This window comes from Macrosteles quadrilineatus, unplaced genomic scaffold, assembly GCF_028750875.1.
Source record: "Macrosteles quadrilineatus isolate MER2022 unplaced genomic scaffold, UCM_ALF_1.0 Scaffold_41__1_contigs__length_1036756, whole genome shotgun sequence".
Taxonomy (NCBI): Eukaryota; Metazoa; Arthropoda; class Insecta; order Hemiptera; family Cicadellidae; genus Macrosteles; species Macrosteles quadrilineatus.
In genome coordinates, this window is record NW_026542634.1 from 796,283 (window position 1) to 816,013 (window position 19,731).

The 19,731-nt window shown below is 34.3% G+C and overlaps 1 protein-coding gene across 1 annotated transcript in view; it reads right to left on the bottom strand.

The window, feature by feature from the left end:
• Positions 1 to 19,731, bottom strand: part of LOC129005886 (tyrosine-protein phosphatase 69D-like) — a 94,782-nt gene that overhangs the window by 62,099 nt on the left and 12,952 nt on the right. Inside the window, exons 3-11 of the mRNA XM_054434922.1 lie at positions 18,651 to 18,808; positions 17,529 to 17,664; positions 10,772 to 10,917; positions 9,652 to 9,761; positions 8,813 to 8,996; positions 7,763 to 7,986; positions 7,121 to 7,196; positions 2,488 to 2,609; positions 1,544 to 1,683 (exon numbers count right to left, since the gene is read on the bottom strand). Of these exons, the coding sequence (XP_054290897.1) occupies positions 1,544 to 1,683; positions 2,488 to 2,609; positions 7,121 to 7,196; positions 7,763 to 7,986; positions 8,813 to 8,996; positions 9,652 to 9,761; positions 10,772 to 10,917; positions 17,529 to 17,664; positions 18,651 to 18,808 (1,296 nt within the window). The remainder of the gene's footprint in view (positions 1 to 1,543; positions 1,684 to 2,487; positions 2,610 to 7,120; positions 7,197 to 7,762; positions 7,987 to 8,812; positions 8,997 to 9,651; positions 9,762 to 10,771; positions 10,918 to 17,528; positions 17,665 to 18,650; positions 18,809 to 19,731) is intronic.

A 19,731-nucleotide genomic window follows, 5' to 3' on the forward strand; every position in this document is an offset into this window, starting at 1 on the left:
CAGTGGCTCTGGAGTTTCCCATGGTAACCTAATGAGTACTCATATTTAAATGGAATTAATGAATCATAACAGCTGTTTCAATTAAACAAGTTGGTTGTGTTCTATTATGTTCAATAGCATTAAAGTTACAAGGATTACCAACAGAGTGCAGCACTATTATTTTTTTAATATTTGACAACAGCTAATTTGAAACCAAAAGGTGAGTGAGCGCAGCGAACGAGCTCCAACCGTAAAGGTGAGTGAGCGTAGCGAACGAACTGCAACAAGACGTGTGAGCGCAGCGAACGAGCTCCAACCTAAAGGTGAGTGAGCGTAGCGAACGAACTTCAACCAGGACGTGATTGAGCCATGCGAACGAGCTCACATATGAAGTTAAACGGGGCAAAGCCCGCGGGTACAGCTAGTATATATATAAATCTATATGTATATATATATACATATATAAAAATTTCAACAAATGGTGTCTTTGACCTCTGGGGACATAAAAATGAAAAAGTAAATCGGTCCCGGGCCTAGGTCTTACCGTGCCACCTACGGTAATAGCTACTTCCCTATAGGGAAATTCGCTAAAAAACACCTTCGCAAAGAGAATGCAACAACGTGCTAATGTATAGCAGGTGGTATTGCAGAGACTTTCTGAAGGTGTTTTTTAACTGTGTACATCTCAAAAATCGGTTTATCCAGTAATTCGTTTATCTGTTATGACCTGGTCCCGTCTATACCGGTTATAGTGTGTTTTACTGTATGTAAAATCATTATCACTGAGATCAGAAGTAACACTGTATAAACTACTGCAATTTTCTTTTGTCCCTTATAGACTGTTTTTGTTGTGATATAGTTAGTTGTGGTGTGCATGTTTTACGTTAAAGACATCATGTTAATTAAATTTTAAAAGCAACCATTTATAATTTGGAGACAATAATTTGATAGCAAATTAATCATTATTAATTTGTAATTAGGAATCTAGTTTCTATTTCACAGTAAATATTCTCTAAAAGCCAAGGAATTTAATAAAACTAGAGTATACAGTCTATTTTTCAATGCAACTTTTGTCAGTTCAATGAAGATATATGTCAGTTTGTTTTGATTTAACACCAAAATTTGACAAGTATGAACACATGATCGCACTACAGAAAAAAGAAGTTGATAGTCAAAGATAGTTCACCATACCTCAACCACTTCTAACCAAACAAATCCAACTGTAAGCCAGGGCTTTTACTTACAATAGTAGTTTATTTAGAAAATAATACAGATTGATAAAAAATAGATATTAAAGTGAGTTAGTGAGGGTTTAACTGTACTCATGGTTTTAAGTAACACTACCCAGAGTCAAGAGTGTGAGAGTGAATTAGAAGGATGGAAGTATTTGAAAAAGTCTGTCAAGATAATCTGGTGAAGAATTAATTTATTTTTGGCATTAAGGTAAATAAGGTAGATCACATTCTCTATGGAATACAAAATGCTTAAATTACAAGTAAATAAATGAGGTAATACCACTAAATTAATCACTAATATTATTCATCCACAAATTAACATTACTTACGTGTAGTTTGTATTAGGTGGGACCATGTCAAAGCGAGCAGAGTGGGATTTTTCATCAACATTTTTTGCTTTTGGACCCCAAGTGACGTGATCATCAACACCTTTCTCATTTTTAAATTTCGCAGAGCCTTCTAAAACAACCTGAGGAAAAAACACAAAGTGGTGTTAAAAATTAACAAGTTTGTTCAAATTATCAGCAGCCAACACTTGCAAAATGTTAAGGAGCTATAAGCAGAAATGCTATTTGTCTATATTAAAGTTTATTGTGGTGCTCAGCTAGCTTACCAGAGGAAATAAGAACACAGAGGTTTATAGATACACAAAAAGTCAGAGAAAATACATTTACTCTGAAGAAGTCATATCTTAGGCTAAAATTTTGAACTCCACATTCCCAAGTCTATTCAAAATAATTTTAGATTCAAACCAAAGACCTTCCAACAGTAAATAACAAGTTGAATTCGTAAAAACCCCAACATTTGTTCCAACTAAAAATATAAAAATAATAAATATTACAAACAAGTAAAAAATGGTTTTAATTGACAGACGCTTTGACAGTTAAAATTAATTGCATCACTGATTCATGTATTCAATGAGAACGTATCAGATATAGAATTAGCATATGCAATGTCTTTCATGAGGCCTTGACAGAAAACAGTCAACGCTCGATGAATGTTAAATTTTGAGGTCACCTAAAACATCAATCCCAAAAATGAATTCACTTCACAACATAATTTACAGTTGTTGGAAAATAACCTGTTTCATCATCACTGAAATTATTTACTAAAAAATATTAGCCTGTCTATTCAAAAATACATAGTAAAACAAGTTGGAATTAAATATGTAGGATGTTACAACTTTCTTCCAACTACTGTGATTAATAAATAGCTTTATATGGTAAATTATATTCAAATATTTGAAGAATTAGTTATACAGTATTCAACTTACATTATAATAAACAATTTTGCCGTTAGGTTGAGAAGGTGGGGCCCAAGAAACCAAAACAAACGGGGATCTTGTCATATTGTCAAATCTGCAGACAACAGTTACATTCTCCGGTGGTCCCGATTCTGGAAATTAAATACATTTTTTATTTTTTTTATCAAAATGAATAAACCTGAAGTATAATAAGTTATTGGCAGTAAAATTCACTATATTTTCTTAAATTTTAATATTTAAGGGAAGCCATTAAAGCAACTTAAAATCAAAAATATTGATACATGCTACTCTTCTCTTGCTCTTGCTACTCTACTCCCTACTATCTCTTGCATAATTTTATGGGGTGAAGCTACTGGTATAAAATCTATATTCCTACTTCTAACTGAACTATCTATTGTAAGTACTGTACCTTCCACAGCACTCTTACTTGACGGAATCTACGCCTCAGTAAAATTGGGAATTGAAAAAAAAGTTAATGTGTTCATCAGATGTAATGCAAGCAATGAGTTCCCCAGCTATTGAGTTGCACATTGTATATGGTTGTTAGGTTATTATAATTATAATTGTATAGTAAATTAATTTTTATGCTTATTTTAACAAGTTATTGTTAGATTTTTTTTATATGTAGTGAAGTGTGAAGAACTTTTATTTTGATGAAGCAGCCAGTTAAGGACTCTATCACGCACAGGTCATTGTGACCCATGTGATATTTTTATTTTTGGATGTATTGCTGCAAAATAATTTGTATAAATAAAGAATTTCTCTCTCTATATTCAGGTTACAACAACGGATTATTCGTACTATAACTAATTCTCATTCACACAGTTCTTGTAAGAAACCTTTTCAAAATTTAATAATTCTAACTTAAACTGTATATTCTAGAATTATTAAGATAGCCTATATACTTTCAGTTACTAATGAGTCACCATAAACAATAGATTTCAACCACAGGTATGAAACTCGCAATGAAAATATTTATAGACTCCCCAAACACCGATTGACCCTTTTATGAAAGTCCATTGTATGTTGGGCTGAGATTGTGATTTGTACTTCCTTAATGCTACAAGTTAATGAACAAAATAATATTTAAAGAAACCATGGATAATTTACTCAATGACAAAGCTTTTTATTCAATTAAAGATTTTTACACAAATGTAATTTAGAATATATTTTCCTGTTTGATTTCAATTTGATTTTCTGTTTAGTTAAATATGTTTTATGTACAGACAATGTTTTTATTTTGACAGTGCACCTTATTGTTAATGTTATATTACATGTATTCAGCGTTTTGTGAAATAAATTATGTCTATGACTATGTCTCTCCAATGAGAACCTAAAAATGACCAATTCATAGAACCCAATTGCCAAGGATCTAAAGGTCCTAGGAATATAATAAACCCTAAGTAAACATGTTATAAATTAATAAATGGATTATGTATCTCCGTTTGTAAACCTATTTAAGGTGTTTCAGGGGTGCCCACAGGGGGGTTTGATGTCGTAAAATGCGACATCAGAATTTTTTTTGGGGGGGATTCAAGCCAGTGGTTGGTTAAAAGCACATAAAAGATTAATCAGATAATTTTTACGACCTCCTTAATTTATTACTGGGGTAATTATGCAATCGAAATCCCGTTTGATATTTCATCTTGATTAATAAATCATTTTATAATTGCTATAAAATATATAGATACTTTTATGTGGATTTCCGCTTTTGGACTCGTATCATGTTTGACAGTGAGAACAACTCCTTGCCAACTGCTGTCAAAGGATTATGGTTGCTTATTAAATTGTATCTGCAATTTGAGTTTGTTTTTACCTTTCATTATGAACTCATTCTCAAATAGTCTCATTGCCTTGAGGACCTATTGATGGTTTTTTAGGTTTGTTTATTATAATATATTCTTGATTCATAAAAAACCAGTATTATGATAATGATAATCATTTTGCTATTTTTACAACATGAACAACAACATGAAAGCTTGGGATAATATTTTGGCTCTCCCAAATAATTATGCCTGGGTCATTTATTCATTGGAAGAAATTGACATACAGTACTGTGACAATTTAATTAAGGTTTTTGATAGGCTATGTGTTTACGTTAACTTCAAGAACTGAAACACATGATTCTGGATTAATTAAATTGTATTTGTTATTGTCTTTTCTTGAATCTAGAAAGAGCTTCAAACAAATTTTACTAGTCTTAGAATAGATATATAATTATTTTTTTACTTCACACTACACTATTTTGACGAACTTCCCATGCAAGGATTTAGTCCAGAAAACAGCTGTTTGTCCTTAATCAAATGGGGTTTCATACAGTAGCCTACTACTGTACAGTTATGAGTTTTGCCGGACACCAATCAGCTGATTATACTGTATTTGGGTGGCAATGAGTGGTTATAACAAAAGTGATTTTAGTCCTTTAGTTGGTGGTAATATAGGGATTTGAACGGATTTAGTAGTATGGCGTAAACTATCGTACGTCACTCGTCCAAAATGTGTTGGCCGGACTCGTATAAAAAAAAACCTCTACTCGACTTCGTCTCGCACGGGATTCAGGACTAGTAACGTAATGTACTATTTTGCCACACTATGATGTTTTTAACTGTTTTACATATAGGTACATTAATTGGTGGCTGAAAGTTACGTTTTGCAGGCCATGCCAGCTGTCATCGTCATTCGGGGATCGAGCAGGTTTTTACATCCCTAGGGCCGCAAAATCAGCTGCCCGCTTTAAATACACAATCAGTATCCATAGCATTGCAATAGAGTTGTTTTATTGTCACCGCTGCCTAGCAACTATTTATTATTATTTTTGCTGATTCCTCAAATTATTTATCCACATGACCTTAAAGTTGTAGTTGTGTTGACTATATCAGTGTGCAGTGCATTATCATTGAGGTGAATTAGTGGTAATAGGGTATAGTGTGGGGTGGTGAATAATAGCGTTCGTACCTCGGACTGAAATGGTTTTGCAGTTCTCGATCGTTTTACGTCCTCGACCTCGTATCGAACTTAAAAACTACCTCGAACCAGCAAAACCTCATTTTGGCCTAGGCACGAAATATGCTATTAAGTTAAGGCCTAGTAATATTTTTGAGACTGAATATTTTACACTTATTTAAAAAGGACCAAACTCAGAAGTGGATTAAAGGGCAATTTAGAAAATATCTCAACTTTTTGACATAACTTCAAGTACTTTCTCCCCTACAATTTAATATGGTAAAAGAATTGTTTATGTAGAAACCCTGATCCCAAAAAAGTGGTTTTCGAAGTGATGTGTGTGTCTGTCTGTATGTGTGTATGTGTGTATGGTACTGAGCTACAGACCACGCCTGTGGTCCGAGTCCGATTTTGATGAATTTTGGTATTTTAGGTACCAATCCATGGTCTCTCCAGATGTTTTTTTTTCATTTTGGATTTTTAATAGTGATATTCCATAAAACCCTATAAAATAATGGATGAAGAAAATTTTCTCAGAATTGGCCCGAACGATTTTGATTAAAAATTAACACGTTATACTCTTTGACTATGACAAAAATTGTATAAACCCTCTATGCCGTAAAAATTATGGTTCAAAAGTTATTACAACTTTTGTGATTTTCCCTTTTAAAACCTATTAACCCATGGAAAATCGGATAAAAAAAACTACATGGCTAATTTTGATTCAAATTGTGTGCATGTTAAAAATCCAACTCATTTAAATTAAAACTAAACTAACAAATAGTTTGCTACTAGAGTTTTAAAGGAAAATTGTCCATTTAAATTGGGTTAAAAGTTTGATTCAAACGCTTAAATTCCTATAAATTTTATTAAGTGTCGGGGGCACCCCTTCCCTATAAACATAACTATAAACATATGCTATATGCATTATAAACATAACTATGGGTTAGCCCCCAGACCTTCCGGCATGGGTTAAACAACAAATTTGGGGGGGATTCTGTGACGTGAGCTTTGGGGGGGATGGGCACCCCTGAGGTGTTTATACATTGAGACAGCTACATTTTTCTGTTTTTCAACCATCTTCACAAATGACATGAAACCAACTTATTAAAAAACCACAAACTATAACAAGACTATAGGTAATACTTGTCCACTCAGCCAAAAGTCTGGTAAACTTCCATATCTGTTGGCTCAAACAACCGAATGAAAATATCGATTGATATATTGATTATTACTAAACTATTACTATATACTAAACAATCGAATAATCAATATTACTCATTCGGTTGTTTGTGCCAACAGATATGGAAGTGTACCCCAAAAGTCTCTATTTAAACTGAGACCAAAACGTAAGGGGCACCAGAGAGGTGGTATACAGGTAAGGTAAGACATGTTGATGAACTGTGACGTACACAGTAGGCTAAATTAAGAAATACAACCAAGTGCAGGCACCATAAGCCTAGGGCGTTGTATCTTATGAGTACGAAAAGGGCAGTAAAAGACGTTGCCACGATGTACCAACTACAGTGTTCATTGAGAACACTGAAATAGTAATTTCTTTGTGCTCGATTGTTTCCAGTGATGGTTGGGTTACATAGAAGGTTGAAAGCCCCAAGATTAGTTAATCTTGGTACCATACCACTTGGATATTTTTAATCTAATACCAAATTTGAGCATTAGATATCACACAAGCATTTACCTCCATCAATAGTAGTTCCATTGATGTATTCAGACCAATTGCCACACTGGGATGTATATTCACTGCAGGCTCTTCCCTGTAATAAATAATACAACTTAATACAAATATGATTAAGGTGTCTGTTCGTCTTTCTTAATCTTGGAAAAACAATTGCAACTGCTTATTAGGCAGAAATTTCTTACGTAATAAGTTACAGTCCAAGGAGTTTCAGGGCCTTGTTGCCAGTCTTATAATTTAACTTGGGGCCTTGCCTAAAGGTTTCACTAGGGTGTACTACGGAAAGTAAATATTAATGGGTTTCCATGGCAGCAAAAGTGAAAACATAAATTTTTATATTTTCTTTGTTTACATTCCTCAAATTCTATTGGCCATTTGTCATATCCATATGTCATGATAATGCAAAACCACTGTTAAGTTCAGAAAGCTGTTAACCTTAACCAAATGAAAACCTAGCAAATTTTAAAAATCAACTCTTCCTTTATTGCGGCCCACACTTGTGCAGAGTGCACTGTGAAAATGGCTACATTGAATTTTATAGTGTTGAGTAGACTCCACACTGTATGACATACAGAATGAAGAGCTAACACAGCTATTACAATTTATCTTTAAATCATATCGGGGTTATTTATTTTCCCTTCTCACCCGTATAAGGTAAGTGGTGGCTGATGCCAGTTTTCCAAACAGCATATTCTTGTTGTCAGTAGCCAGGGACTGCATGCTAATGCTCTTTAGTCTGGTAGTGTTGTGGGTCAACTCCAGTTCTAGAAGGTGGACATGGTCTTCGTCTTCTGTAGGGACCTCCCATCCCACGTTTATAAAGTCAGCTCCTCCCGCTTTGAATTTCAGGATGGGTACTATGTCTGGATCTGTTACAAATCATTGTCTTTACTTGCTAAAATTTATCAAGTGATATGTGAAAATATTTTATTATTTCGTAAATCAAATCTTAAGCATGGTTATACTTTAGTAAATGATTTACTAAATTATTTTCCCTTTATTTTATACAACTGTTTCGTAGTTTATACACTCTTAATATTTTACCATAAAAACAGGCCAGGTATTTTACATGAATTATAAAAAAAATTCTACATGGCATGGTGTCATATTTGAAAAATATTGTTACAGAATTTGCTTTGTTCTCCCGAAATGAATCAATGACTTGTCCCAAAAAAACTAATTCAGAACTAATACTTTTTGCAGATTATACCACAGCTTTTGTGAATGGCAACTCAATGTCGGCTGTGCAAATTTCAGTAAAAAAAAACATTGCAAGATGTTCGTGAATGATTTACAGCTAATGGCAAAACACTAATATTTCGTCTAAGTATAAGACAACTTTTGTGATCTTTTTTGTCTGTAAGACCCTGGGCTGGTATTAGGCTAGTTAAGCCTAATATAACTTGTGTTGTATTTAGATGAACAAACTGTTGACAGATTTTAGAAGTTTGAATAAAATTGATAACATATGATTGGCATGTGAAACACTAACAATTCACATGATAGGTATTTTAAGGTAGTTTTCTCAAGAGACAAGTAGCCTTGTCAAGTATAGGCATGTAGCCTAGATTTTGAAACCTAACTTTGAAAAATCGACAGAATAAGATAGTGTAATGTCGGTAATGTCCTACTTCAATATTAGGCCTATATATAATATTTATATTTCTAATAGAAGTCTGGCAGTTAATTATTTACCTTTTTTCAAAGTATGTACATAATCCTGATAAGTATAGTCCTTGCTTGGACCGTTGGCATTGACGGCATTGATCTTGACTTTATAGCTTGTGTCAGCTTCGAGGTTTTTTATGACGTAGCTTGTATTAGTCACTTTCACTCGTTCCCGAGTGAACGTCCATTCATTTGTGCCATTTTTCATAAACTGAAATCCCAGATAAGAACCATTACTTACAATAAATTTTTGTGACAATAAGAAAAATACATGATAGACAATACATTAAAAGACACCAGTGCCCCAGAAGGTTATGAATACTTCACTAACCATCACAAGAGTTTCCTTACCTTTCTCAAATTCTCAAATTCACCCATGAAGTTTTAAACACCAGCCATTTTTTTATGTAGCTTTTTTACACAGCAAATGATCACAGTTTCAATTTTTTTCTATTGGCTTGCCAATTAAAATAAAATTTGAACAATAAAATCGATCATATAAATTGTAAAACACACAACATCAACTATCAGTATGAGATAACATTTGATGTGCAAGAATATTAGTTTAAAAATTTAAGTAAAATTTTTAAAACTACTTAGGTTTGAAACCAACTCAATATAACAGTAAAATACATATAACATATTTAGGAAGCTGAGATAATTTATAATGCATTTTAATTTGGAAATACATTAAGGACAAAAGATAAACTCAAAACTTTTCCAAATACAGTGACAGGAAAAGGTTCGTAAGTAAAACTTTATTATTTTAAAAAGTTCATGAGCTTTAGTAAGTGGAAAAAATTACTAAGCAAATAATCAGTTTTATTATTCAGCTCTAAGAAACCTGACTCAAAAAAGTTACTTACCATAATGTTGTACTCTTTAATGGGTGAATTTCCATCATTTACTGTCCAGTTAAGAAATATTTTATGGGCACCAACTACTTTTACTATTTCTATTGTGACATGGGGTACATCTGAAAAACATAAATGAGGTAAACTTAACTAAAAAACATAAATAATTTGTTTGTTCTATTGTTTATACAATTACGTAGAGTACATATTTAAAGGCTATGATTTGATTTAAATAAATATAACACCAATTTGGGAACACATTAAATATAAGCAAAAATATCTTTAAATGTGTTAAGTTTATGATGAGCTACCATCCTGGATTGCAAGTAGGGTCATAAGGTACTCAATTTATAAAGGGAGTAAAACGACCTACCAAAGGGATCTAATTTGCTCTCTGAATACATGAGCTTGTAGTATGTAGTATATTTTAGACAAAATTTGTCTATAAAATGTACATTGAAATCCGATTTCTTTACATTAGCAAAAATCTTTAACTTGTAGGCCGATTGTGTTTGTGTATGTTTGGATAGTAGTTACCTATTTTGTTATGATTCTAAAAATTCCAAAAATATGTTTCTAATAAAATCTTTAATCTAACACTATTTTAAACTTTATAGTAAAGTACGGTGTTCTAAACCAACTTCAGTATCTAAAATTGATATAGGAATTGTTGTTATTTTGGGTAATCATAGTTTAGGGATTTATAGTTCAACTAACTTGTATATCCGGTGTAAATCATTACTAAATTCTTTAAGACAAGCCAAAATGATATTACATGTTTTATTGAACCCTGATCACAGTTTTAAGTTCATCCCAAAATCGTCATTCACTCTTTTCTTTGCTGGTAATTAAATGAAATTCTTAGGGGGGTGACGAATTTAATACTATAGCAATAACTACTAGACAATAATTATTGAAATTAATGCAAATAAAAATTATTCACATTGTGAAGTATCAAAAAAAAGGTTATCCACTTAACACCAATACATCCAGGAACAAACATACTAAAAGGAAGACCAACATTAATTAGGTGAGTAAAGTGTATTCTGTGTTAACAAATATTACATGATCATATCTAATGAGCTCAAAAAATTCTAAATTTAGCTCAGTTGTAAATGAGTACAAATATTACCTAAGACAAAGACATGGACAGGAGCAGAGACTGGGCCCTGAGCACTAAGGGCGGAACAGTGATATGTTCCGTTGTCAGACGAGGCGAGTTTACTCAGGGGCAGAACTGTCTGAAGACACGTAACATTGCTGTACACAATCTCCCACCTGAAACATCAACGCAAGTTTTATTGTAGTTGATCATGCTTTGTAAATAATCTTCAACTATTTCAAGCATACATAATAAATATAAATACAGGTAACTTTCAATAATCCGACAGTTTGAGAAGGGATGGTGACAGTTACCAAAAGTTCGGACCATTGGTAACAGTAAAATTTACCTAATATTCCCATCGCAGCAAATCTGCGGACTAAGCGAATTTCCATTTGTCTGATTTGATTTACACTCAAATATTTCCTTAAAATGTCAAATTTTTTCCCTTTTTAAATACAATTACGTTTAACGTGCAATTAGGTTTGCTGCTATTTAAGGTTTGTTCGTAGTGAAATGATTAGTATGAATTATGTTAGTATTAAATTACACAATTTGTCAAACTTGATCATAATACATCCATAAACCAGAAAACTATAACAATTTACTTAATATCCTTAAAACAAATTTTAAATTTAAAGTTTTTTTTAGATTTTCTCAGTAACTTTTTGGCGTACAACATCACTTTACTGAACTAAATTATTTATTTTTTAAGTTTTATGTTTTGACAGTCAAAAATGTTGAAAACCCATTTCGGACTCGTTCGAATAGGAATCATACTGAGTTTTTCAGGACAGTGCAAACCTCTACATTATTTACAGGACTAGAAGAGACGTAGGAATTGGCTAACTCAGGAACTCGCTAACTCGGTCGTGTGTCGGAACTGGCTAACTCTGGAACTGGCTAACCGTCTCAGTCAGGAATTGGCTAACTCCGGAACCCGCTAACTCGATTTTGTCTCGCGGCGGAATTCGCTAACTCTGGAAGTCGCTAACCCGGCCGCGCCCACTGCACGGAGCGTTGCCAACCTTGTACGACAAAATAATCGTACACTGCCGTATTTCAAAATGCCAGTGTCAATAAAGATACAGTAAATGTTATTGTTTTTTGTTATCAATTCCACTTTTAACAGATAACTAGCCCAAAGTAATTCAAAGACAATAAAAAATCATGAAAAAGTGTTTTTTTTATTTTTTATTAAACTGTACAATGGCCAGTTAAGTGTTTATGATTTCGATCTTAAATATAAATGCCATCAGTACAAAAGAAAATAATAGAATATGAAAAATATTAAAATTTCAGTTTAATTGGTACTAAATAATTAAACCTCTACGAAACTAAGCTAAAATACACGCAAGTTCTTAAACACGGAAAACAGATTTATGTTACATGTTATAAAACCGTTTTTAGATTGTACACCTAAGCACCACTAGTAAAAAATAGTAGAAGATATAATATCTATAGGCCTATATATAAAAGGCAAAGCCCTCACTGACTGACTGACTCACTCGGTCACTCACTCACTCATCACTAATTCTCCCACTTCCCATTTACCTAGGAGGCTGAAATTTGGTACACTGTTTCTTTAGGCAGGAAAACTAAGTTGTTTTTATTCTGATCGGACTCTCGGGCTCCGCCCCAGTGGCTCTGGAGTTTCCCATGTTAACCTTATGAGTACTCATATTTAAATGGAATTAATGAATCTTAACAGCTGTTTCAATTAAACAAGTTGGTTCTATTCTATGACGTTCAATAGCATTAAAGTTACAAGAATTACCAACAGGGTGCAGCACTATTATTTTTTTTTATTTTTATTTTTTACAGCATTTATTTCTGGTTTAATGTAGACATTATACACAGAAGTGACAACAGCTAATATGCAACCAAAAGGTGAATGAGCGTAGCGAACAAACTTCAACCTGGAGGCGAGTTAGCGTAGCGAACGAGCTAACCTGAAGGCAAGTGAGCGCAGCGAACGAGCTCCAACCTAAAGGTGAGTGAGCGTAACGAACGAACTTCAACCAGGACGTGATTGAGCCATGCGAACGAGCTCACTTACGCCTCTTTCACACGAAGCGGCGCGCGCCGTACGGCGTCCGCCGCGCGGCGCTGCGCCGGACAAGCGTGTGTCTTCACACTAGTACGGTTTCGTGCGGCGCGCGCCGTACGGCACTCCTAAATATTTATTATTTTCTGTTCAGTTGTGGCTTTTAAATTAATACTCCACTTAAAAGTTCAAATTAAATGAATAGGATAATTTTAAATATAATAAACTCACTCTGAAAACGAACGCTCACTCCACTCCATCTATCGAAACTGAAAACGAAAACTCTTGTGTGTATCATGTGTGTACTATGAACATCTGTAATTAATACAAATTATTCGTCCGTTTAACTAAACAAAATCTTGTCTTCATAAGATTTTTTTTAACTTTATTTTATTTTACAATCTGTTTAGTACAACTGTGAACAATTAGTAAAAGGCATAATATAAGTAAATGACTTGACCAAGAATCTCCCCAGTGAAAGATCTTGGAAAAATAAATAGTCATATCATGTAACTTAAACTATGCAAATCGGTATGGGAGTTCAAGAACTTTCACAATTTTTAGTCTGTTGGGAAATATATACATTGGGATTTTGATGGCCTGAGGGGCAAAGCCCGAGGACTTTAACTACAGGAATTGGTGAAAGGGGGCGTGTACACAACAAATACTTAATTTTGACACATGGTTTGTAAAAATCGGTTCATTATTAAAGGAGGAGTAGTATTTCGTAGAAATCACCTTCACGTATTATATATATGTATTCGTCATATCTGAAAATATTGTATTTTAGAAGTTAAAAAAAAATGTTTCATTACGTATAAATTACTAATTTAATTTTTTAATTAATTAATTTAATACTAAATATTTTCCTCTAGTTATTAAAGGAAAATTTTTGTTTTAATACTTTAAGTTGGTCGATTTGCATGGGATTAACATAAAAATGTATGTTTTGTAATAACTTTAAATATATTATTTTCCGATACAACGATATATAATTTCTTAATTAACTGTTGCACCCTCTTGGTCAGGTAGTTTGCCTAAAATGAGGCAGCGTAGGGGTTGGGCCGTGCGGCGCGCGCCGCACCGTGTGAAAGCTCCCATAAGAACCAATGCACCTTCACCGAGTTGTCCGGCGTGGACGCCGCGCGGCGCTGTCGTCCGGCTCAAGGTGCATCCGGCGGTAACTCGCGCGCCGTGCGGCGAATTCGCCGCGCGGCGCGCGCCGGACATAGTGTGAAAGGACTCATATACTCCCATAGCCCTACGCCGGATCCGGCGGGCGCCGCACGGCGCGCGCCGCGTCGTGTGAAAGAGGCGTTATGAAGTAAAACGGGGCAAAGCCCGCGGGTACAGCTAGTTCATATAATAAAACGTGACACGGTTATTTTAATTCACGATTCTTAATAAACGAATTGACGGATTTTCCTGATTTGAGTTTTGGGTTTCCTTTATATTGCTTTCACAATCGATATAAACTATACCAAGCCATTGCTCGGTTCACCGTTCCCCAGTACTGAGCTCCACAATAGACAATAGCTCTATTGTCTATTGTGGAGCTCAGTACTGGGGAACGGTGAACCGAGCAATGGCTTGGTATAGTTTATATCGATTGTGAAAGCAATATAAAGGAAACCCAACACTCAAATCAGGAAAATCCGTCAATTCGTTTATTAAGAATCGTGAATTAAAATTACTGTTTTGGATAAGATTAAGTAATTTTAGCTATGGCCACCAATTCATAGAATTGTAACAAACAAGAACGCCTGGATCCATTTAGAATCATCCAAGAGAAAAACTCCAGACTTTTAAAAAGTAGGCCTACTGAAAGACGTAAAATCTATATAATTAATACGCTACATGAAACTTTGTCGGTTGAACTCCTCTGCCATTTCTTAACCGATTTTATCAATTGACGTCTCATTGGAAAGAGCGTGTTGCGTAGATCTGCAAACTGGCCTTACATCTTTGAAAAAAGTCCCTTGGGCTCTGCCCCAGTGGCTTTAAAAGTTCCCATGTTATCCTTATGAAGAACATAATTGTTAACATTTTGATCAGCTGTATAATTTAATTGCTGTCATTTATTTTTAAATTCAATGAAACGCATTGAGTACATTTATTTAATACTAGCTGTACCCACGGGCTTTGCCCCGTTTAACTTCATTAAGTATTCGCATGGCTCAATCACGTCCCGGTTGAAGTTCGATCGCTACGCTCACTCACCTTCAGGTTGGAAATCGTTCGCTGCGCTCACTTGTTTTCAGGTTAGCTCGTTCGCTACGCTTACTCGCCTCCAGGTTGATGTTCGTTCGCTACGCTCACTCACCTTTTGGTTGCAAATTAGTTGTTGTCATACATTTAAAAAATGCATCCCTTTTATTGTTTATAATACAGTACTTTTATAAAGGTTTTTATGTTTTAATATTTAACATTGGAGAATTTAAACGTTGTTAAGTGCACAGGTGTGCTGCGATTGGGGTTTAATACATTTGGACTTATTTAAAAGTAAAATAGTTTTCTGTGCTGCAATCTGTAGAAACACTGTGGCACTATTTCAAATCATGACTAATGCTAATACAGAATGTTGTAGTTATTCAAACGTACAAAACAGTTGGTGAAAGTAAACATCTGCTTTTAAATTATATTTATTTGTAAACATTGTAGATCAAAAAGTCTGACATTGGCCCACTTAAAACCCTCTGGGGCAGAGCCCTTTTGACAGATCTGCACCAAACTTCACTCGAACCATCCTTGAAAGATGCTTAATAATGCCTGAAAGTTTCATTACAATCTGTCGAGCGGTTTCGGAGTCCATAACGTATATACATACACACACACATACATAGTTCCTCTTTTATAGATATAGATTTGAGTTTGTGTAAACATAACCCTTAAGACGGATCGTGTTAGTATGGTTGTATCTTAAATTTGTGTATTTATCGTTGTTTTATGTCGCCATGACTGGTCGTGTTAGCATGATTGTAACTTAAATTTGTGCATTTATCGTTGTTTTGTGTAGCTATCATTTGTTTATTTGTTGTTTTTTCTTTTAAATGCCTCCGACGCGACGACAACGAAATATAGACAAGAGGCGTAATCGTGATAACGACCGTAGCTAAAGAACAGTGGCGCTTAATAGGCTTAACTCATCACAGTCAGCACCTGACCCTGGACAATCTCAACTATTAGGTTACAAATGCGCCCATTAACACTACCCGAAAACGACTTTTCGTTCTCAATTGGCCCTCTATCAATGACCTGTGTTGCCTGTACAGCGAGGCATTTTGAGTAGGAGAAAACCGGCCGGAATGCTTTAGGTTTATCAATAACGAAGATAAACATGGTCTGAGTTACACACCAGTAATCTTTGAGTTGGCTCTTTTAAACTCATTGTAAATATGACTGTTATTCGTTTTGAAATAACTCCTGTAATACTTTGCAATTGCTCGAATTCGAGCAAAATGTACACTAGTTAATATTAATTCAACAAAATTAAGAGGATGACGCCGGGCCTACACTAATAGCCTACGATAAAAGAAATTTACAAGTTGTATTTATGCATAGACTAACTTTTAATACAATCCATGAATACATTAGGCCTACCACTTTATAATGTATCGATAAATATGTATTTAAATTCAATAGCTCTATTTAAAAATACATTACCACTACAATGTAATTCTTTAATGACGTTTAACGTTTAAATTGTATTATGATTTATGATTCAAGGTTACAAGCCCAGTATATAAAATAAACTCAATAATTTTATTTGCAGAAATTTACAAAATGGTATTTATTCGAATAAAAGAAACAAATGGCGGACTACGAAAATAAATATTTCATAACATGTAATAGATCCAAATTAAATGTGCATTTTTATCTTTTTGCATACCAATAAGCTACTATTTAAGTAAGAAACCCACATATAAAATATACTCCCTTATATTAGTTCATTTCTCATCCTTATGGATCAGCTGAAGACAGTTTTATTGTTAGTTCTGTCCGGTGCACTATCTTTAGAGGTCGTGTTTTGTTTACAATTGTTTCTTGTTTTCAGTAATTTAAAACCTCGTTTAACCAAATAAAACGTTCTAATCACAACTAATAACACGTACCCTAGTTATATAACCAAACAGTAAAGAACAAATCATGAAGTTAACTATAAAATAATATAAACACAATTTTGTCGACACTAGCGATCAGTGTCACCGGACATGAACTAGACACAAAAAACGAGCTTCAACGTTTACAATGGGATGTAAAGTTTACTTGTGTTGGTTAGTCTATCTATGGTAAGACTATAATGCATTTTCCACAATAATAATCATAGGAATAATGTTAAACATACTTCTAAATATATTTATTTTATCGACTACGTTGCTCTTACTCCTAATTAATCGTAGGATACGACATTATGGTACAGATACGATATAGGTACTACACTTTCGGCAACACTGGCCAAAAATATCCGTGCTTTGCTCCCATTGGACGGCTCGCGAGGCTTCTGATTGGGAGTTAGCGAGTTCCGCCGAGGGACCGAGTTAGCGACTTCCGTGCGAGGACGGAATTCGCTAACCCGGCTCTAGAGCGGGTTAGCGGGTTCCGGAGTTAGCCAATTCCGAAACCGAACAAGTTAGCGAGTTCCTCTCATCGACTAAATTTGAAGATAGGGCGTTTAACATGGGGTTAGCGAGTTCCAGAGTTAGCCAATTCCGCGGACCCGACTAGAAAGGTAAGCCCCACCTGGACTCTGGGATAGAGTGATTGTCCTTCCGCCACTCCAACTGGTACAAAGGATATCCTGAGAAGGTACAGCTCAGGTTGCCACTGCTTCCCAGCTTCTCTCGAACATCCTGGGTGGAGACTACTTGACCAGGGACTGGAAAATGAGATAAATTACAATGAGGTTTGTTTTTATGGGGAATAGCACTTGACTTAGGAATACATTACAAAATAAAGAATTACTAAAACTAACTTAACTAACTTAACCCTTCCGAGAGATTAAAATCCATTTTCAATAGAGAATAACCTATAGTAACAAACATCTTGTAAACAACAACATGCAACACGGCAACAAAAAACTTTTGACTTTCTCAAAACATCTGGATATTGACAAATGAGTAACGATATAGGATTTACTTACAGTGATTTAAATCTAGTCCAAATGGGAGTAAAATCAACTGAATTAAGAGAATATAAGTAACCGTCGATGCATCCATGCTTGACATCCCAAAACAGGTTGTTACCATCGATGAGTTGACATTTGACACCTAGAGGGTTAATACTTAAAAGCTAAGGATTACTACCCATAGTTATAAAACCTAGATTTGATTGTAAATAAAAAGAAGCCTACATGAAAATGATAAAACCGTGTGGCCATTAACACACTTTTAACGTCCCAATTCAATACCTATTAATTTTCATTATAAAAAAAGTTATCTTAATTCAAACACAGATTTCAAAATGGCAGCCATTTTAATTTTTTAAACTTAAATTACTAAAATATGGCTGATTTTATAAACAAATTTAAAGAACAGTTTTATTTCCTACCAAATGATATCAAGTTCAAAAAGACCAGATAAAAATAGCTAAAATATCACCATTCTTAGTTGTAAAATGGGGTAGAATAAGGCTTAGGCAGTCAGGTTTGTCTAATTTTACAACTAAAATAGACTTTTGAACACCCTGTATATACCATAACTTAGAGTAATCGTAACTTTCTCACCTCACTCCATGTTTCTAGGTTGAGGTTTAACTGAACATGAATAATTAAATATTACATTAAAAGTCGATTAAGCTCCACTCGAATGAAAAGATTTCTTTCAATTATATTTATGAAAATGGTCCATATTTAAAACCACTCACTTGTAATGTCAATGGGAAATGTTTGAGAAACTTGGTCGTCTGTCCAATCAGAAGGAGAAGCGTGACAAGAATAGTTGCCAATGTCATCCAGAGTCGCACATGTCATTATCAAGACACTTATCATAGTGTCCCCTGAATCCCTGGCAACCACTTTGAATCTGAAACAAGTATCAATCATATGAGTTTTGAACATGAAAACTGATGTGAAAGCAAATTTAGACAGGGTGAATCAGACCACCCGTGCACAACGGTTTGGCCCAACAAGCGTTAATTTTTTTTTTTTGTAGGTTACAATTTTAAAATGTCACTTAAGGCACTTTTCTTTCAATGTTGGTATCATTAAAAGTAAAAATATATGTTGGAAAAGTAGTTTCAAAAATTAAAAACATGTCAAGTCATTTTACAAATTTTTGAAGTGCAGGGCATTTTTTGAAGGTGAAGGAGTGCGATTTTCAAAAATACACGTGGGTGAGTCTCATGGAAAATTTCATTCCTGACCATGAAAATTCTTTCAAATATTTGCTTCAAATCTCTTACCGTTTTTGATCGTTAACCCTTCATTCTGTTTATAATATTGTTTATTATATATAATGAACTGATAAATTTAGTGCGCTGTGTCCTAAAACAGAGCTACTTCACATTTGAGAACAAATATTATAAACAGAATGAAGGGTTAACGATGGGATCGCCGCTATCAAGTATTCTCACCGAATTATTTCTGAACAACTTAGAAAATCAACACTTTTGTTCGGACTCGAACCGCCAACGTAGCAAAATAGTTTTTTACAGAAGATATGTGGACGACACACTTGTATTGTTCAACGGTAACATTAGACAAATCAGCATTCTCAAAACATACCTCAACAATGTACATAAAAAATGAAATTCACTCTTGAAATGGAAGTATCTAAATCTATTAATTTCCTGGATCTCACTATAACAAGAAAAGACAGTAACTTAGAGCTCAATATCTACAGGAAGCCGACTATAACTGACCAAACTATCCACTCATCATCACACCACCCCTATAGCCACAAATTATCCGCCTACAATAGTTTCGTCCATCGTCTACTCACCGTAC